At 39.3% G+C, this 15,352-nt stretch overlaps 1 protein-coding gene across 1 annotated transcript in view; it reads left to right on the top strand.

Moving 5' to 3' along the window:
* The window catches only part of Nufip1 (nuclear FMR1 interacting protein 1), a 42,834-nt gene extending 32,254 nt beyond the window's left edge, over nucleotides 1-10,580 (top strand). The window contains exons 8-10 of the mRNA XM_004665862.2: nucleotides 968-1,084; nucleotides 6,949-7,181; nucleotides 10,145-10,580. Of these exons, the coding sequence (XP_004665919.2) occupies nucleotides 968-1,084; nucleotides 6,949-7,181; nucleotides 10,145-10,261 (467 nt within the window). The 3' untranslated portion in view covers nucleotides 10,262-10,580. The remainder of the gene's footprint in view (nucleotides 1-967; nucleotides 1,085-6,948; nucleotides 7,182-10,144) is intronic.
* Nucleotides 10,581-15,352: the final 4,772 nt, after the last annotated feature.

Raw genomic sequence — 15,352 nt, 5'->3', positions numbered from 1 at the left:
CCGGTTTGAGGCTCGATGCTCCAGGACCTGCGTGAGCCAGATGCACAAGGGGTCACATGCATCTGGAGTTCGTTTGCAGTGGCTGGAGGTCCTGGCATGCCCATTCTCTCTCTCTGACTCTTTGTCTGTCACTCTCAAATAAATAAATAAAAATTAACAAAAAAATTTAAATATTATTTGGGTCCTAAAAAACTTACTTTATAATCAACAAAAAGAGTGATTTTATTTTTCTTTCCAGGTAGGATCTCACTATAGCTCAGGCTGACCTGGAATTCACTATGTAATCTCAGGGTGGCCTTGAACTCACAATGATCCTCCTACCTCTGCCTCCCGAGTGCTGAGTATTTTTATATTTTATTTCTCCGTAAGTCTGATTATCAGGGTTAATGATCCTGATCCAGTAAAGTTAAATACTGTTTTGGCTTTTTCATTGCCTATAAATTAACAGCAAACAGTGTATAACTAAGATAATTGAGAAAAGGCCCTAATTTCATAACCCATGAAGCTTGTTAAGTTAGCTGAGCTGTGTATAGTCACCATTTGTCTCTCTCCGTAGAGCAAATAGTTTCTTTCTTAAGATATTTTTAGGCTGGGCATGCTGGCACACACCTTTAATCCCAGCACTTGGGAAGCAGAGGTAGGAGGATCACTGTGAGTTCGAGGCCAGCCTGAGACTACATAGTGAATTCCAGGTCAGCCTGGGCTAGAGTGAAGCCCTACCTCAAAAAATAAAAAACAAACAAAAAGAAAGATTTTCTCTTAGGCTAAGCATAAATGTTTCACGCCTTCTAGAATTCATTTCTTTGGTTTTTTTTTTTTTTTTTTTTGGTTGGGAAGAGTAAGGAAATGATCAGAAATTACTTTATTTTCACTTATAGATGAGAATGTGGAAGTCAGCTTTCTTTCTAATGGTGGTATATTTCAGAATACACTGTTCAATCTTGGTTTGTTTCCTCTTCTATTTTAGAGTCTGATAAGGAGGAGAAGCCACAGCAGGCTGTCGTGCCTAAGGAAGTGACGCCAGCCCTGTGTTCCCTCATGAGCAGCTATGGCAGTCTTTCCGGTTCAGAAAGTGAGCCAGAAGGTAAGTCAAGTCAGGCTTGTGTTGCGCAGCAGTGCACACGCCCACTACTCTTTTCGGTTGTGGCTCATCGTGCATCACTAGTGTCCTGGTGCGTGTTCTTTATTTGTTCTTCAAGCTCGCTTTTGTTTGACTCAGAAGTAAAATTAACTTGGCATCCAAAAACACAGGAGCAAGCCAGGTATGGTGGCACACACCTATAATCCCAACAGGTAGGAGGATCATTGTGAGTTTGAGGCCAGCTGAAACTATGGAGTGAGTTCCAGGTCTGGGAGAAAAAGACAAAAGTAATACAACATAATGAAAAAGTAAGCAGGAAAAGAAATCACTGCTGCTAAAAGAATTAGCAAAAGGAAAGTCATTCCCTTCTCATGGGCAGGGAGAGGCCTTTATTATAAAAGAATGGGAAAAAATTAGTGAAGGGTCTGGTAGAGTGCCTATCTAGTATGCACAAAGCCCTAGTTCAATTCTCAGCTTCTCCTAAATTGTGTATGCTAGTGCACACCAGTAATTCTAGCACTTGAGAGTGAAGGCTGCAGTTCAAGTCTATCTTTGGTTAGAAAAAGAAATGGAGGCCAGTCTATGCCAAATGAGGCCCTGTGTTGCAGTCAGGTTCACATTGCTGGAAGAAATCACCCAACCAAGAACAGCTTGTGGGGGAAAAAATAGGTTTATTTTGGCTTACAGGCTCAAGGGGAAGCTCCATGATGGCAGGGAAAACGATGGCATGAGCAGAGGGTGGACATCACCCCCTGGCTAACATAAGGTGGACAACAGCAACAGGAGATTGTGCCAAACATTGGCAAGGGGAAACTGGCTATAACACCGTTATATAAGCCCGCCTCCAACGAACGATACACAGCTTCCAGGAGGCTTTAATTTCCAATTGCCATCATCTGGGGAAGCTAGCATCCAGAACACCTAAGTTTATGGGGGACACCTGAATCAAACCACTACATCCTGTCTCTTAAAAAGGCAAAATTTCCAAAATCTGCCTCTCTGGGTTCAATTCCCTAGCACTCACGTAAAGCCAGGTGCAGAGGCACATGCATCTGTGATCCCAAGGTGCCTTTAACAGTGGGAAGAAAGCCAGGTGACTATGACGTTCTCAGGCCAGCTAATGTGACAATTTCATTTTCAGTGGCAAAAGACCCTGTCTTATATGGTAGAGCACAGAAAAAGAAGATTGTACATAGGGCATTGCTCTTTAGAACACACCACATAAGTTATCTCTCTTGGAAAACACAGCAGCCTTGTACTTGTGGTTGCATTAGCCTATGTGTTATAAAGGGTGGTCCAAAAGTGTTTAAGTAGAACAAAGGGAAGTTCAGATGTGATTGGATGAACTTAGCTGCTCTGAGATACCAGTGTCTATATAGTTGGATATTGAATAAGGAAGAGTAAGGATTTAATGAGATTTGAAATATATTTACTTATCAACCTTACCATGGGAATTTCTTTTTAATGGTAGCTTGCTAAAAGCTACTTGAATTTTGAAAAATAATCTACTTTGGCTTTTTCATAGTATTCCTTAACCAACAGGTGCCCCTTTTTTTTGAACTTTAAGAAAAACAGTATTTATTTCTTACTCTTGCTTCCATTATGCTGATATGAAGTGGAGTTATTCTTTAAACATGTATTACATTTCCCACCTATCAGTTGTATTTATAATAGGTGATAAGGGAGAGAACTATTAACAGATGACTAAGTCCCTTAAAAAAAAGGTGAACCAGTGCTTTCAAGATGAGACATTTAATACTTTCATACTCAGGTCTTCATCTTGAGGATATCACTACCTTTCAGTTTGGAGGAAGAGCGGGAACTAGAAGTGATCTTTGAAGTCTCATGCCTTCATAGGGTGCTGAGTTTAGAGCAGATAAGTGTGCTGTGCTAGTGTGCGGCCACGCCGCTCTGTTCTAGATTTACTGTATTGCCTTCCCTCTTGGCCCTCAGTGTGTTATTTGCTGTCTCCTTGAGCAGGAGCACAGAGCTGTTGCTTTTATAGATAGCTGAGGCATTCTGTTTCTGTATGGATTCATTTTGACTAGTTATTTTAAATTGTTTTAAGGTGAAAGTTATTTCTTTGTACTCCCAAGTCTTCACCCTTCCCCGCAAGGTAAGGTCCTGCTCTAGCCCAGGCTAACCTGAAACTCATTATGTAGTCTCAGTCTGGCCTCAAACTCATAGCAATCCTACCTCTGCCTCCTGAGTGCTGGGATTAAAGGCATGCTGGGCCACCACACCTAGCTCAATTTTTTTTAAATTTTTTTTCTTTTATTTATTAGGGGGAGAGAGAATAGGGCATGCCAGGGACTTCAGCTGCTGCAAATGAACTCCAGATTCATGTGCCCCTTGTGTGCATGTGTGCACTTGGGTCACTGTGTGTCTGGCTTACATGGGACCTGGAGTTTTTATATGAATTCTTAGGCTTTGCAGGCAAGTGCATTAACTGCTAAGACATCTCTTCAGCCCTCGTCTAAATATTTTATTTATTTATCTATTTAAGAGAGGGGAAGAGACAGAAAATGGACAAGCCAGACCCTCCAGCCACTGCAAACTCCAGAAACATGCATCACCTTTTGCATCATGAGTCTTAAGAATTATTTTATATAGTTTGAATTCAGCTTTGGTAAACCATCATGTCACTAGGAAATCATTAATGTTAACTGTAGGCTCTAACTTAGATGGGCTAAAGCAGGACCCCTGAGATAGTTAGTGCTCAGGTTAGGGGCTGCCAGGATCATTTGTATATAAATTAGGAAACTTTCAATGCAAAGTATTTTCAGTTAGTTTTAGTCTGCCATATTTCCTAGGTTCCTTCATCTCCTAAATATCGAATGAGCCTGTTTGTATTCCTGGGATAATATCTACCTGGTTATCATATATTGCGTTTTTAATGCATTAATGGATTTGATCTGCTAACATTTTCTTAAGAGAGGTTTCATTTGTGCTTAAAGGGATATTAATATGATCTCCTTTTATTGTAAGGAATTTAGTATGAGTTGGGGCCTGTTCCTCTTTGAAGAGTCCATATAAGATTTTTTTTTCAAGGTAGGGTCTCTCTCTAGCCCAGGTTGATCTGGAACTCTGTAGTCCCAACCTGACCTCAAACTCACAGTAGTCCTCCTACATTTGCCTCCTTGTGAGCTGGGATTAAAGGTTTGTGCCACTATCCCCAGTTCCATACAGGACTTTTATTGCTTCTACTTTATAGAGTCCGATGGTGAAGCTATGTGAATCTAACACTTTTTATTTTGGGAAAGTTGTAAATTATGAATTACATTTCTTAATAAATATAGAATTAATCTGATTTTCTATTTGTCCTAATATGAATGTCTTGGTATTTCTTATGATAGTATAGTAATATTTTCTTTTTAAAAATATTCTTAAAAATAAAAAAAATTATCTATTTGAGAGAGAGAAAATAGGCACACTGGGGCCTCTAGCCACTGCAAACAAACTCCAGACACATGCACCACCATGTGCATCTGGCTTATGTGGGTACTGGTGAATCAAACCTGGGGGACTTTATGCTTTGCAGGCAAGCAAGCGCCTTAACTACTAAGCCATCTCTCCAGCCCAAAAATATTATTTTTAAAAATATTATTTATTTGTGAGAGAGAGAAAGAGGGAGAGGGAGGATATGTGTACTCCAGGGCCTCTTGCTGTTACAATAAACTCTAGACACATGCACCACTTTGTACATGTAGCTTTTACGTGGGCACTGAGGAGTCAAGCCCAGGCCAGCAGGCTTTGCAGAAAAGCGCCTTTAACTGGGTTTCTAGATCTAGTAATATTTTCTTATTCCTTAGTTTATTAATAGGCCTTCCCCGATTTTTCTTGATCAGTTTTGCTAGGTATTTATTATTCATCTTGTCAAGGAACCAATTTTGGCCCAGTTCTTTTTACATTTGTATGTGTCTGTGTGTATGCAGGTGTGCCTGCACACGTATGTGTCCAAATTTTCATGGAGACCAGGGGTCAACATCAGTTGCTTTACTTATGTATTGTCTTTGTTTGTTTGATTCCCAAATATCTAAGGGTTTCTACCCAGTTTCCTGTTAATGATTTTCATTTACTTCTATTAGGGTCAAAGAACATAACCATATGCTTTTAGGTTTCTTCAGTTTGCTAAGACTCTTTAGGGTCCAATATAAGGTCAGTGTTTTTGTGGACTTGACAAGAGTAAGTATTGGATTAAGTACTTTTCAAATTTGAGTTGCTAGTGTATTGTCTTCTGTATTCCTACTTACTTGAGAGTGCTTGAGTCTCTAGTCATTATAATGATTTGTGCATTTCTTCTTGCAGTTCCATGAGGTTTTGCTGTTTACTGTATTACTGTATTTGCTGTATTACTGTATTATTCTTCCATGTAGTTTGTTTTGTCTTTGAGAGAGGGTCATGCTCTGTAACCCATCCTGGCCTAGAACTGGTGATCCTCTGGCCTTATCCTCCCCAGATTTCAGGCGTGGGCCTCTTTGCCCACATGCTCTTGATGAACTGAGCATTTGGGTACTGTGAACTGTCACTCTTTATCCCTGGTCATCCATTCCTTACTCTGAAGCACTTTTTGTCTGATACTGGCTTACATAGTGTATCTCTTCATCCTTTGACTTTTGACTTGATACAAATTCTCTTTAGGGTTGTGTAGTAGTGTCTGAGAATCTCAGTTCAAGGCAGTGACTGCCTGTATTTCTGTACAGTTTCTTAGAATTGGGTAGCTAGGTCTTTTACTCCCCTTCCTTCCCACTCCAGTCATTTCTGCCTTTTAAGTGAGATATTCAGACCTTTTGTTTTGTTTTGTTTTGGTTTTTGAGGTATGGTTTCACTCTAGCTCAGGCTGACCTGGAATTCACTATGTAGTCTCAGGGTAGCCTCAGACTCATGGTGATCTCCTATCTCTGCCTCCTAAGTGCAGGGATTAAAGGTGTGTGCCACCATGCCCGGCTATTCAGACCATTTTTATGTATCATGTATTAAAACAAATGAACTCCAGATGCATGTGCCACTTTGCACATCAGGCTTATGTGGGTCCTGGGTTCTTTGGCTTTGCAGGCAAGTGCCTTAACTGCTAAGCCATCCCTCCAGCCCCATAGACTTTATTTCTCCACATGTTACAAATCCCACTTCCTTACTAATTTTTCCTTGAAATAGTCCAGTCATCTTTAGAGACTTTTTTTCAAATAAAAGATGTCTTTTGAGTTGATGATTTACATATTTAACTATTTTCTGGCATTTATCATTCCTTTGTGTTGGTCCATATTTCTAGCTCATATGATTTTCTTCATAGAGATCTTTTTTTAAAATTTTTTATTCATTTTTATTTGTTTATTTGAGAACAACACAAAAAGAGAAAGAGGCAGAGAGAGAGAATGGGCTCTCCAGGGCCTCCAGCCACTGCAAACAAACTCCAGATGGATGTGCCACCTTGCGCATCTGGCTTACATGGGTCCTGTGGAATCAAGCCTCAAACTGGTGTCCTTAGGCTTCACAGGCAAGCGCTTAACCACTAAGCCATCTCTCCAGCCCTTCATAGAGGTCATTTTGTAGCTCTCTATGGCTGCCTCAAGTCTTGGTAGTTATAACTCCCAATTTGAGGAGGAAGAAAAGAAATGTGTTACAAATGCCTTCTGTGCATGGTGGCATACACCTTTAATTCCAGCATTCAGGAGGCAGAGGATCACTGAGTTTGAGGTCAGCCTGGGCTCAAGTGAGATCCTACCTTGGATAAACAACCAACCAAAAAAAATGCCTTCGAGAATCTTCGATTGTCTAATCTTTAGCTAACCAATACTGTGGCTTGTAGGAAGGTTATTTAAGCTCTTTTGGTTGTTTATTTCTTTTTTGTTTGCTTTTCACCACACTAGAAACTCCCATCAAGACTGAGGCAGACATGCTGGCAGAAAACCAGGTTTCTCATAGCAGTCCTCCTGAGAGTCCAAGACAAGATGCTAAAACAACTGTTAGAAATGTCTCTGGAGCCAAGTGGGAGACCCAAAATAAAGGTTTTAAAAAGACAAACCTTAAGAGGAAGAAACCGGTTCCCAACTATCAAACATTATTTGAACCAAGAGCACATCATCCATATCTCTTGGAAATGGTAAGTGGTCCTTCACTCTATAATGTCTGTGTTCTCAGAAAGGCAGGGGCCACCAAGGAGCATTGAGGGGGTGTGTGCTGCTGGATCACGGCTCCTTGAAGACTTGTCTGTGTTAAAATTATATTTGGGCATACCTTTAATCCCAGTACTCAGGAAGTTTAGGTAGGAGGACTGCTGTGAGTTTGAAGATAGCCTGAGACTACAAAGTTCTAGGTCAGTGTGGGCTTAGTTTGACTGGTGTGAAGAATACTTATTAGCATTAAATCGTTCTTATTTGTGTATTGTAGTAATTTTTATTTGTTTGTTTTTTGAGGTAGGGTCTTGCTGTAGGACAGTGTGACCTGCAATTCACTATATAATCTCAGGGTGGCCTCAAACTCATGGTGATCCTCCTACCTCTGCCTCCCAGGTGCTGGGATTAAAGGCCTGTGAAGTTTTCTCTGAAAGCATAGCTAAATACAATGGCAGTCTGAATTCGGGAAAATATTTTTTTGTTGTTGTATTAAAATGCAAGTACCTATTGAAAACCATGATGTAATGGCAAAAAAATACCCAGAGTTTCCTGACAATTCTCATTTCCCATTTCTACAGTGAGAAACAGAAATATTCCTTGGATTTGAAACTGTTGACATTCTGTGAAAAATCTCTCTTTTTTGGCGGGGGGTGGGGAATTCAAGGTATAGGGTCTCACTGTAGCCCAGGCTGACCTGGAACTCAGTATGTAGTCTCTGGATAGCCTCGAAGTCATGGTGATCCTCCTACCTCTGCCTCCTGAGTGCTGGGATTAAAGGCGTGTGCCACCACGCCCAGCTAGAAGATCTCTTTTATTAAAAAAAAAAAAAAAAAAAATATATATATATATATATATATATATATATATACACACACACACACACACACACACACACACACATACATACATATACATACATACATACATACATACATACATACATACATACATATATATATATATATATATTTAATTTTTATTTATTTAAGAGAGAGAGAATGGGCGCACCAGGGTCTCCAGCTGCTGCAAATGAACTCCAGGCACATGTGACACCTTGCATCTGGCTTACATGGGTCCTAGGGAATCAAACCTTGGTCCTTTGGCTTTGTAGGCAAGCCATCTCTCTAGCCAGAAAAGTCTCTTTTTGACTTAAGCTATAGCCTGGGCTGTGCTGTATCTGCCCTGTTAGTGTTCCGTGTTGTTTATTATTAAGATGGCTCTGAAATGGACTCTTATTTTAATCACTACCACTGCAAGATATATTTAATTGTGGTTTTAAAATGACTATAAGTGCTGAATTAAATCATCTTTCCATTGAAGGTCACTGAATAATTTTTCTGATCAATATTGATGACATCAGAAAATAAATTGAAATGAAATAAGTATCGTTTTAGCAAATAATGTAATCCTTGATTTTGTACTTTTTCTGAATAAGAGGGATTTTATCTTTCTCTCAGTTATGACAAAACTGGAAAGCTAACAAAGTCAAGCCTAGTTGAAACATTACCAATTTCAGTGTCAATGTGTTTAATATGCTTCCTTACCAGTTTTTATATCACTTATAGATTGCATTTCAGGGAATTTATTGTTATTATTTAAAAAATATTGGGGGGGTTGAGGTAGGGTCTCAGTCTAGCCCAGGCTGACCTGGAATTCATCTGTAGTCTCAGGGTGGCTTTGAACTCACGGCAATCCTCCTACCTCTACCTCTCGAGTGCTGGGATTAAAGGCATGCACCACCATGCCCAGCTTTAAAAAATATTTTTTATAGACTTTTATTTTAATTTTTAATTTTTTTTCTTAAATTTTTATTAAGATTTTCCATGATTATAAAAAATATCCAATGGTAATACCCTCTTCCCCCCACCCCACTTTCCCCTTTGAAATTCCATTCTCCATCATATCCCCTCCCCATCTCAATCTTTCTATTTACATATATACAATACCAACCTATTAAGTACCCTTCTCCCTTCCGTTCTCTTCCCTTTATATCTCCTTTTTAACTTACTGGCTTCTGCTACTGAGTTTAAAAAATAATTTTTAAAGAGATCGGGTCTTGTTATATTGGTCAGGCTTTCTCTGAATTACTAAGCTCAAATGATCTCCCCAAATACCTAGGTCTACAGGTGAGTGCCACACCACTGTACCCAGCTTGAGGGAATGATGGTTTGTAGAGTAAGAAATTCTGACTGCTTTTCTCCTAGGTTTATTTTAATTTTTTTGTTTATACTTTTTGGGGTAGGGTCGCTGTAGCCCAGGCTGACCTGGAATTCACTTTGCAGTCTCAGACTAGCCTCTAATTCACAACAATCCTACTTCTGCCTCCCACGTGCTGGTATTAAATGCATGCACCACCATTCCCAATTGTTTTTTTTAATTTTGTTGTTTGCTATTTTCATACACAATGGAATTTCATTCAGCTGTAAAGAAAAATGAAATTATGAGCCAGGTGTAGTGGTGTACACCTTTAATCCCAGCACTCAGGAGGCAGAGGTAGGATCACCATGAAATTGAGGCCTCCCTAAGATTACATAGTGGATTCCAGGTCAGCCTGGGCTAAAGTTTGACCCTACCTCAAAGAAAGAAATAAAGTAGGGAGGGAGGGAGGAAATAATTATGAAATTTATAGGAAAATGGATAGAATTGGAAAATATACTGAGGGTAAGTTACTCAGACAAAAAAGACAAATCACACTCATATAAGAATCATAACTTAAATCTGCTTTCTTGCCCTTTGTTAAATATTCCTAGAACATTTGTGCTGTTTAAAAGGCTAGATCATTAAAAGACCAAAAAAATCTGTTTTCATTGTATTTTAGCAAAATAATCAGTAAATATACATCTCTTACTGTTCTGGGTTCTTTATATAAGGAGATACACTTAATATTTTATTGCATTTCTTCTTGGTCATATGTTTTTACCAACTAATATTTTTTATATTTCTTTTTTAGCTTCTTGCTCCAGACATTCGACATGAAAGAAATGTGATTTTGCAGTGTGTTCGGTACATCATCAAAAAAGACTTTTTTGGACTTCATACTGATTCTGGGAAAACTGTAGATGTCTAGGTTTCCTATGTTTCAGTAAATGAAGCATATAAAAAAGAAAGTTAGGGAGAAGACCAAATTACTACCATTTTCAAAACTCGATCAGCCAGGTATGGGCCAATCCCAGCATCTAAAGGCAGAGGTCGGAGGATTGCCATGAGTTCAAGGCCAGTCTGGGATGATAGAATGAGTTCCAGGTGAACCTGGGCTACAGTCCCTACCATGAAAAATAAAACAAAATAACTGAATCAGTAATTAAATGATAAACCTCATAGGATATCATGTTGGATTGTTCAGCTTTCCTTTGGTTCTATGCAAATATATAGCTGATTTTTAAAAACTGTGTCTGTATCATTGGGATGTCATATAGCAAGGCTTCAAGGCTTCTTTTTTTGTTATAAGCAAGAAGGTAATAAATAACGTGTGTGTGTGCAGACGCGCGTGCATGCATGCGTGCGTGCAAGCCAGGGCCTCTTACCACAGCAGACAAACATCAAATAGTTATGACACTTTTTGTGTCTAGATTGCTCAGATGGTTTGGGAATTGAACTTGGGTCGTCAGGCTTTGCAAGAAACTGCTTTTAAGCACTGAGCTATCTTCTCAGCCCCAGGGTTTAACTTTTTCCACTCCTGGCCCTTTTTCACCCAAAAAGCTTTATAGGACTCCAGAGGTATGTAAGTATAGAAGCCAAACATTTGCAGATAAAAAGAATCATAAATTTATTTTAAAACAGTTCTTTGATAGATGTATTAGTTACCATTTTGTTGCTGGGACAGAATACCCCATCTAGAAGCCACTTGAAGAGAAGAGTTTATTTGCAACCTACAATTTTTTTTATCATTACTAACAACTATTTTGTATGGATACATCATGTGTTGGTTCCCGCTTTTCCCTCATCCCTTCCTCCATTCCATGGGGGACCCTCCTCAGTGGAGTTGCAGGCTTTCCCTGTGGGGTTGTGATTTATGTATTATGGGAGCAGCAGTCAGTTATTTTGAGGGGGAGGGAATGGCTCAGGGCATGATGTCTCAACCTACGGCTCTTACAGTCTACCCACACCCACTTCTGCAAAATTCCCAGAGCCGTTGTGGGTAAGTTTTTTTTTTTTTTTTAGTTTTTTATTTATTTATTTGAGAGCGACAGACACAGAGAGAAAGACAGGTAGAGGGAGAGAGAGAGAATGGGCGTGCCAGGGCTTCCAGTCTCTGCAAACGAACTCCAGATGTGTGTGCCCCCTTGTGCATCTGGCTAACGTGGGACCTGGGGAACCGAGCCTCGAACCGGGGTCCTTAGGCTTCCTTCACCCTGGTGCTGATTATCAGGTTCAGCATGGAAGCAGCACTCTTGCTCATCTCCCCAATTTCTCTGTGGTTTCAGCTGTGACTTGGCTAAAGTGTGAGGGGTAGTTTATCTCCTCTTGTCTTGCTACCTTCTGAAAAAGAACAGATTCTTCAGTGGAGAGTGAAGTCAGCATAGTTTAAATGGGATAAGCATTATTAATTTAGGGAGATTGATGTCTGTAGCCCTTTTAGCCAAAGACTAGTGAGAGCTTGACACTGGAGATCATAAAATCTTTGTCTCCATGGGATTCTGATCTGGTTCCCAATTCCAGATACAGGTTCCTTTACACTGAGCAGATCTAGCCAATAATAAAGCTATTGGTTACCCACCAAGGCTGTGTGCCACTATTGCACTAGCATGTACATCGTCAGGGTGTTTGCTTCTGAGTAGCTTAGGTTTCTGGTTGCTCAGACTATTGTTGGCCACTTTTCCCCAGTAGCTCACGTAATGCTTTCCAGAACTGGACAGGCTGTCTGGGGACTAGCTTTCTTCCAGATTCCAGGCATGTCTCCATGCTCTGTTTTGGCAGCATATGGTATCTTCAGCAGTAGGGCCTTACCTTTTGCCTCAGGTGGGTAATCAAGTGCTTTGGCAGGAAGATGTCTGGATTTGGGGACCTGATAGGTCCCTCCAATCAATAGCTCAATGTGGGTAGCAACCAGTATCTGGTACTGGGAGTTACAGGCTACAGACCAAAAAAAGAAAGAAAGAAAAAATTACACTTTATCCCACCCTTTCCAAGGCCCTAGTTTTCAGGTGCTCTCCACTTAACTCCTTTTGAAGGTAATATCTTTTAGTCTGCCTCCAAGGAAAAAGGTTTCTATGGTACAGTTCACTTTGGAATTAGTTTTGTGTTTGTTTTTCCCCCTCCCAGTCCTGTCCTCCAAACCCTTCCATCACTATTGCCTGGGGCTTGAGTTGCATGTTGGGTGTGTCAGCAACTGGAGCAGGTGCAGGTTAGGCTTTGCAGATAAGCAAGACCATGCAGTATTTGTCTTTCTGTGATTATGTGAGTTTGCTGAGTATGATCTGTTCCTAGTCTATGCATTTATCTACAAATTTCACTGTATCTTTTTTTCTTACTGCTGAGTAGAATTTCATTATGTAAATATGCCACGAATTCATTATCCATTCATCCAATGATGGGCACCTGGGTTGATTCCAGTTCTTAGCTAAATTACTTGAGCAGCTATAAACATGGCTGAGCATATATGCCCAGTACGGGAATAATTGGGTCTGTTGGTAACTATATTTATCCTTTTCTGGAATCTACATATTGATTTCCATAGTGGTTGTACAAGTTTATATTTGACTAACAGTGGATCAGGGTTTCTCTTTCCCCACATCCTCACCAACATATGTTAGATTTTAAGTTTTTTGTTTGTTTTATTTTATTTATTTATTTGGGAGAGAGAGAATGGGCATGCCAGGGCATCGAGCCACTGCAAACGAACTCCAGATGCATGCACCCCATTGTGCATCTGGCTTACATGGGTCCTGAAGAATTGAACTGGGGTCCTTTGGCTTTGCAGGAAAATGCCTTAACTGCTAAGCCATCTCTCCAGCCCTGTTAGATTTTTTAATGATTGCTGTGCTTATTGGAGTAAGGTGGAATCTCATGGTTGTTTAATTTGCATTTCTGTAATGGTTAGGAATGTTGAACATTTTAAGTGTGTGTTAGCCATTTGTAATTCGTCCTCTGAGAACTCCCTATTTAATTGTTTAGGTTTTCTTTGAGTTCTTTGTAGGTTCTAGGATATTAGGCTTCTGTCAGTGGCATAGCTGGCAAAGATTTTCTCCCATTCAGTGGGTAGTATATTGGCTCTACTTACGGTATCTTTGTGCAAAAGCTTTTTAACTCCATGAGATCCCATTGGTTGAGTGATTATTTAATTTTCTGGGCTACTGGGGTTTGGTTCAGGAATCTTTTCCCACTTCTGTTTCGTGGAGAGTTCCTCCTATTTTTTTCTACTAATAGAAGCATTTCAGGTCTTATATTGAGGTTTTTAATCCATTTGGACTTGATTTTTGTGTATGGTGAGATGAGTGGGTTTAGTTTGATTTCTCTACATACGGTTATCCAATTTGTCCAACATTATTTGTTGAAGATGCTGTCTTTTGTCCAGTTTACATTATTGGTACCTTTGTCAAATATCAAGTAGCTGTAGTTACTTGACCTGTCTGGGTCTTCAATTCTGTTCCATTGGTCTATGCTTCTGTTTTTATGCCAGTACATGCAGTTTTTGTTACTGTGGTTTTGTAATACAGCTTTAGATTAGGTATGAGGAAACCTCCAGAGGTGCTTTTTTTTTAATCTGAGGATATGTTTGGATGTTTCAAGGCCTGCTGTCATTCCATATGAATTTTGAGATCATGTTTTCTGTTTCTGAAGAATAATGCTAGAATTTTTATTAGTATTGCATTAAATCTATATATTGCTTTTAGTAGGATTGCCATTTTCACAATATTAATTCTGCCTACCCAGAAGCATGGGAGGTCTTTTTATATTTTCAAGTTCTCCTCAATTTCTTTGAGTTCCCCACACCCTGAGATAGGGTCTCACTCTAGTCCAGGCTGACCTGGAATTCACTATATAGTCTCAGGGTGGTCTTGAACTCATGGCAATCCTCCTACCTCTGCCTCCCAAGTGCTGGGATTAAAGATGTGCCCCATCACACCCAGCTTTCCTTTTGTTTTAATGCCAGATTCTCCATTTATTTGTTAGTTCTCTACCTCTTTCAATTAATACATATTTATGCATATCAACTCCTTTCTATTATTTCTGTAGTTTTATTTTAATTTTATAAGTTAGACACTGACTTAATCTGTATTTCATGTTTAAAAATAAAAAAAATTCTATGAACTTTTCTTTCACAATTTTGCCGTGCTTGGACTTTTAAATATACTTATTTTATGTTATTTATTAATTTTTCTTCTTTAACCTCAAAACAAAGAGAGAAATTTACAATTTTAAGAAGATATGGTATTTTTCTACTTTGGTTATTAATAGTTAATTTTATCTTATGATACTAGAATATTTCCTATATTTGCTATTTAGGGTTTTTGAGGTAGGGTCTCTCTCTAGCCCAGGCTGACTTGGAATTCACTTTGTTTTCTCAGGGTGGCCTCAAACTCACGGCAGCCCTCCTACCTCTGCCTCCCAAGTGCTGGGATTGAAGGCGTGCACCGCCACTCCTGGCTTCTTGAGTTTTTTTATGTTTCATTATGTAGTTCTTTCACATCCTTAGTTAGTGTTATTCCAAGATATTTAATTTTTTTTATTGTTGCTATTGAAAATTGGATACTCTTGCTTATTTTTTTTCCTCTGTACATCCTTTCCATGTAGAAAGCCTACTGATTTTTGTGTGTTGACTATGTGTTCTGCAATTTACTGAAGGAATTAATCATCTTTAGTAGTTTTGAGATGGAGACTTTTGGGTTACTTATGTATAGGATCGTATCATCTGCAAATAGAGATAACTTGATTATTTTTCCATTAAGTATTTTTTGGGCTTTGGGTGTTTTATGAGTAGCCTTTATTATGTTGAGATATAAACCCTCCGTGCCTATTCTTTCCAGTGTTTTGATCATGAAGTGTTGTATTTTGTCAAAGGCCTTCTCCACATCATTTGAAATGATCATGTGGTTCTTATGGTTAAGTTTATTTATGTGGTGTATTATGTTGACAATTTCCTTATGTTGAACCATTCCTGCATCCCTGGGATGAAGCCTACTTGATCACGGTGGATAATGCTTTTGATGTGTTTTTG

Source organism: Jaculus jaculus, chromosome 3 (genome assembly GCF_020740685.1).
Source record: "Jaculus jaculus isolate mJacJac1 chromosome 3, mJacJac1.mat.Y.cur, whole genome shotgun sequence".
NCBI lineage: Eukaryota > Metazoa > Chordata > Mammalia > Rodentia > Dipodidae > Jaculus > Jaculus jaculus.
The sequence above is the reverse complement of the archived record's forward strand: the minus strand, read 5'-3'. Positions and strand labels throughout refer to the sequence as shown.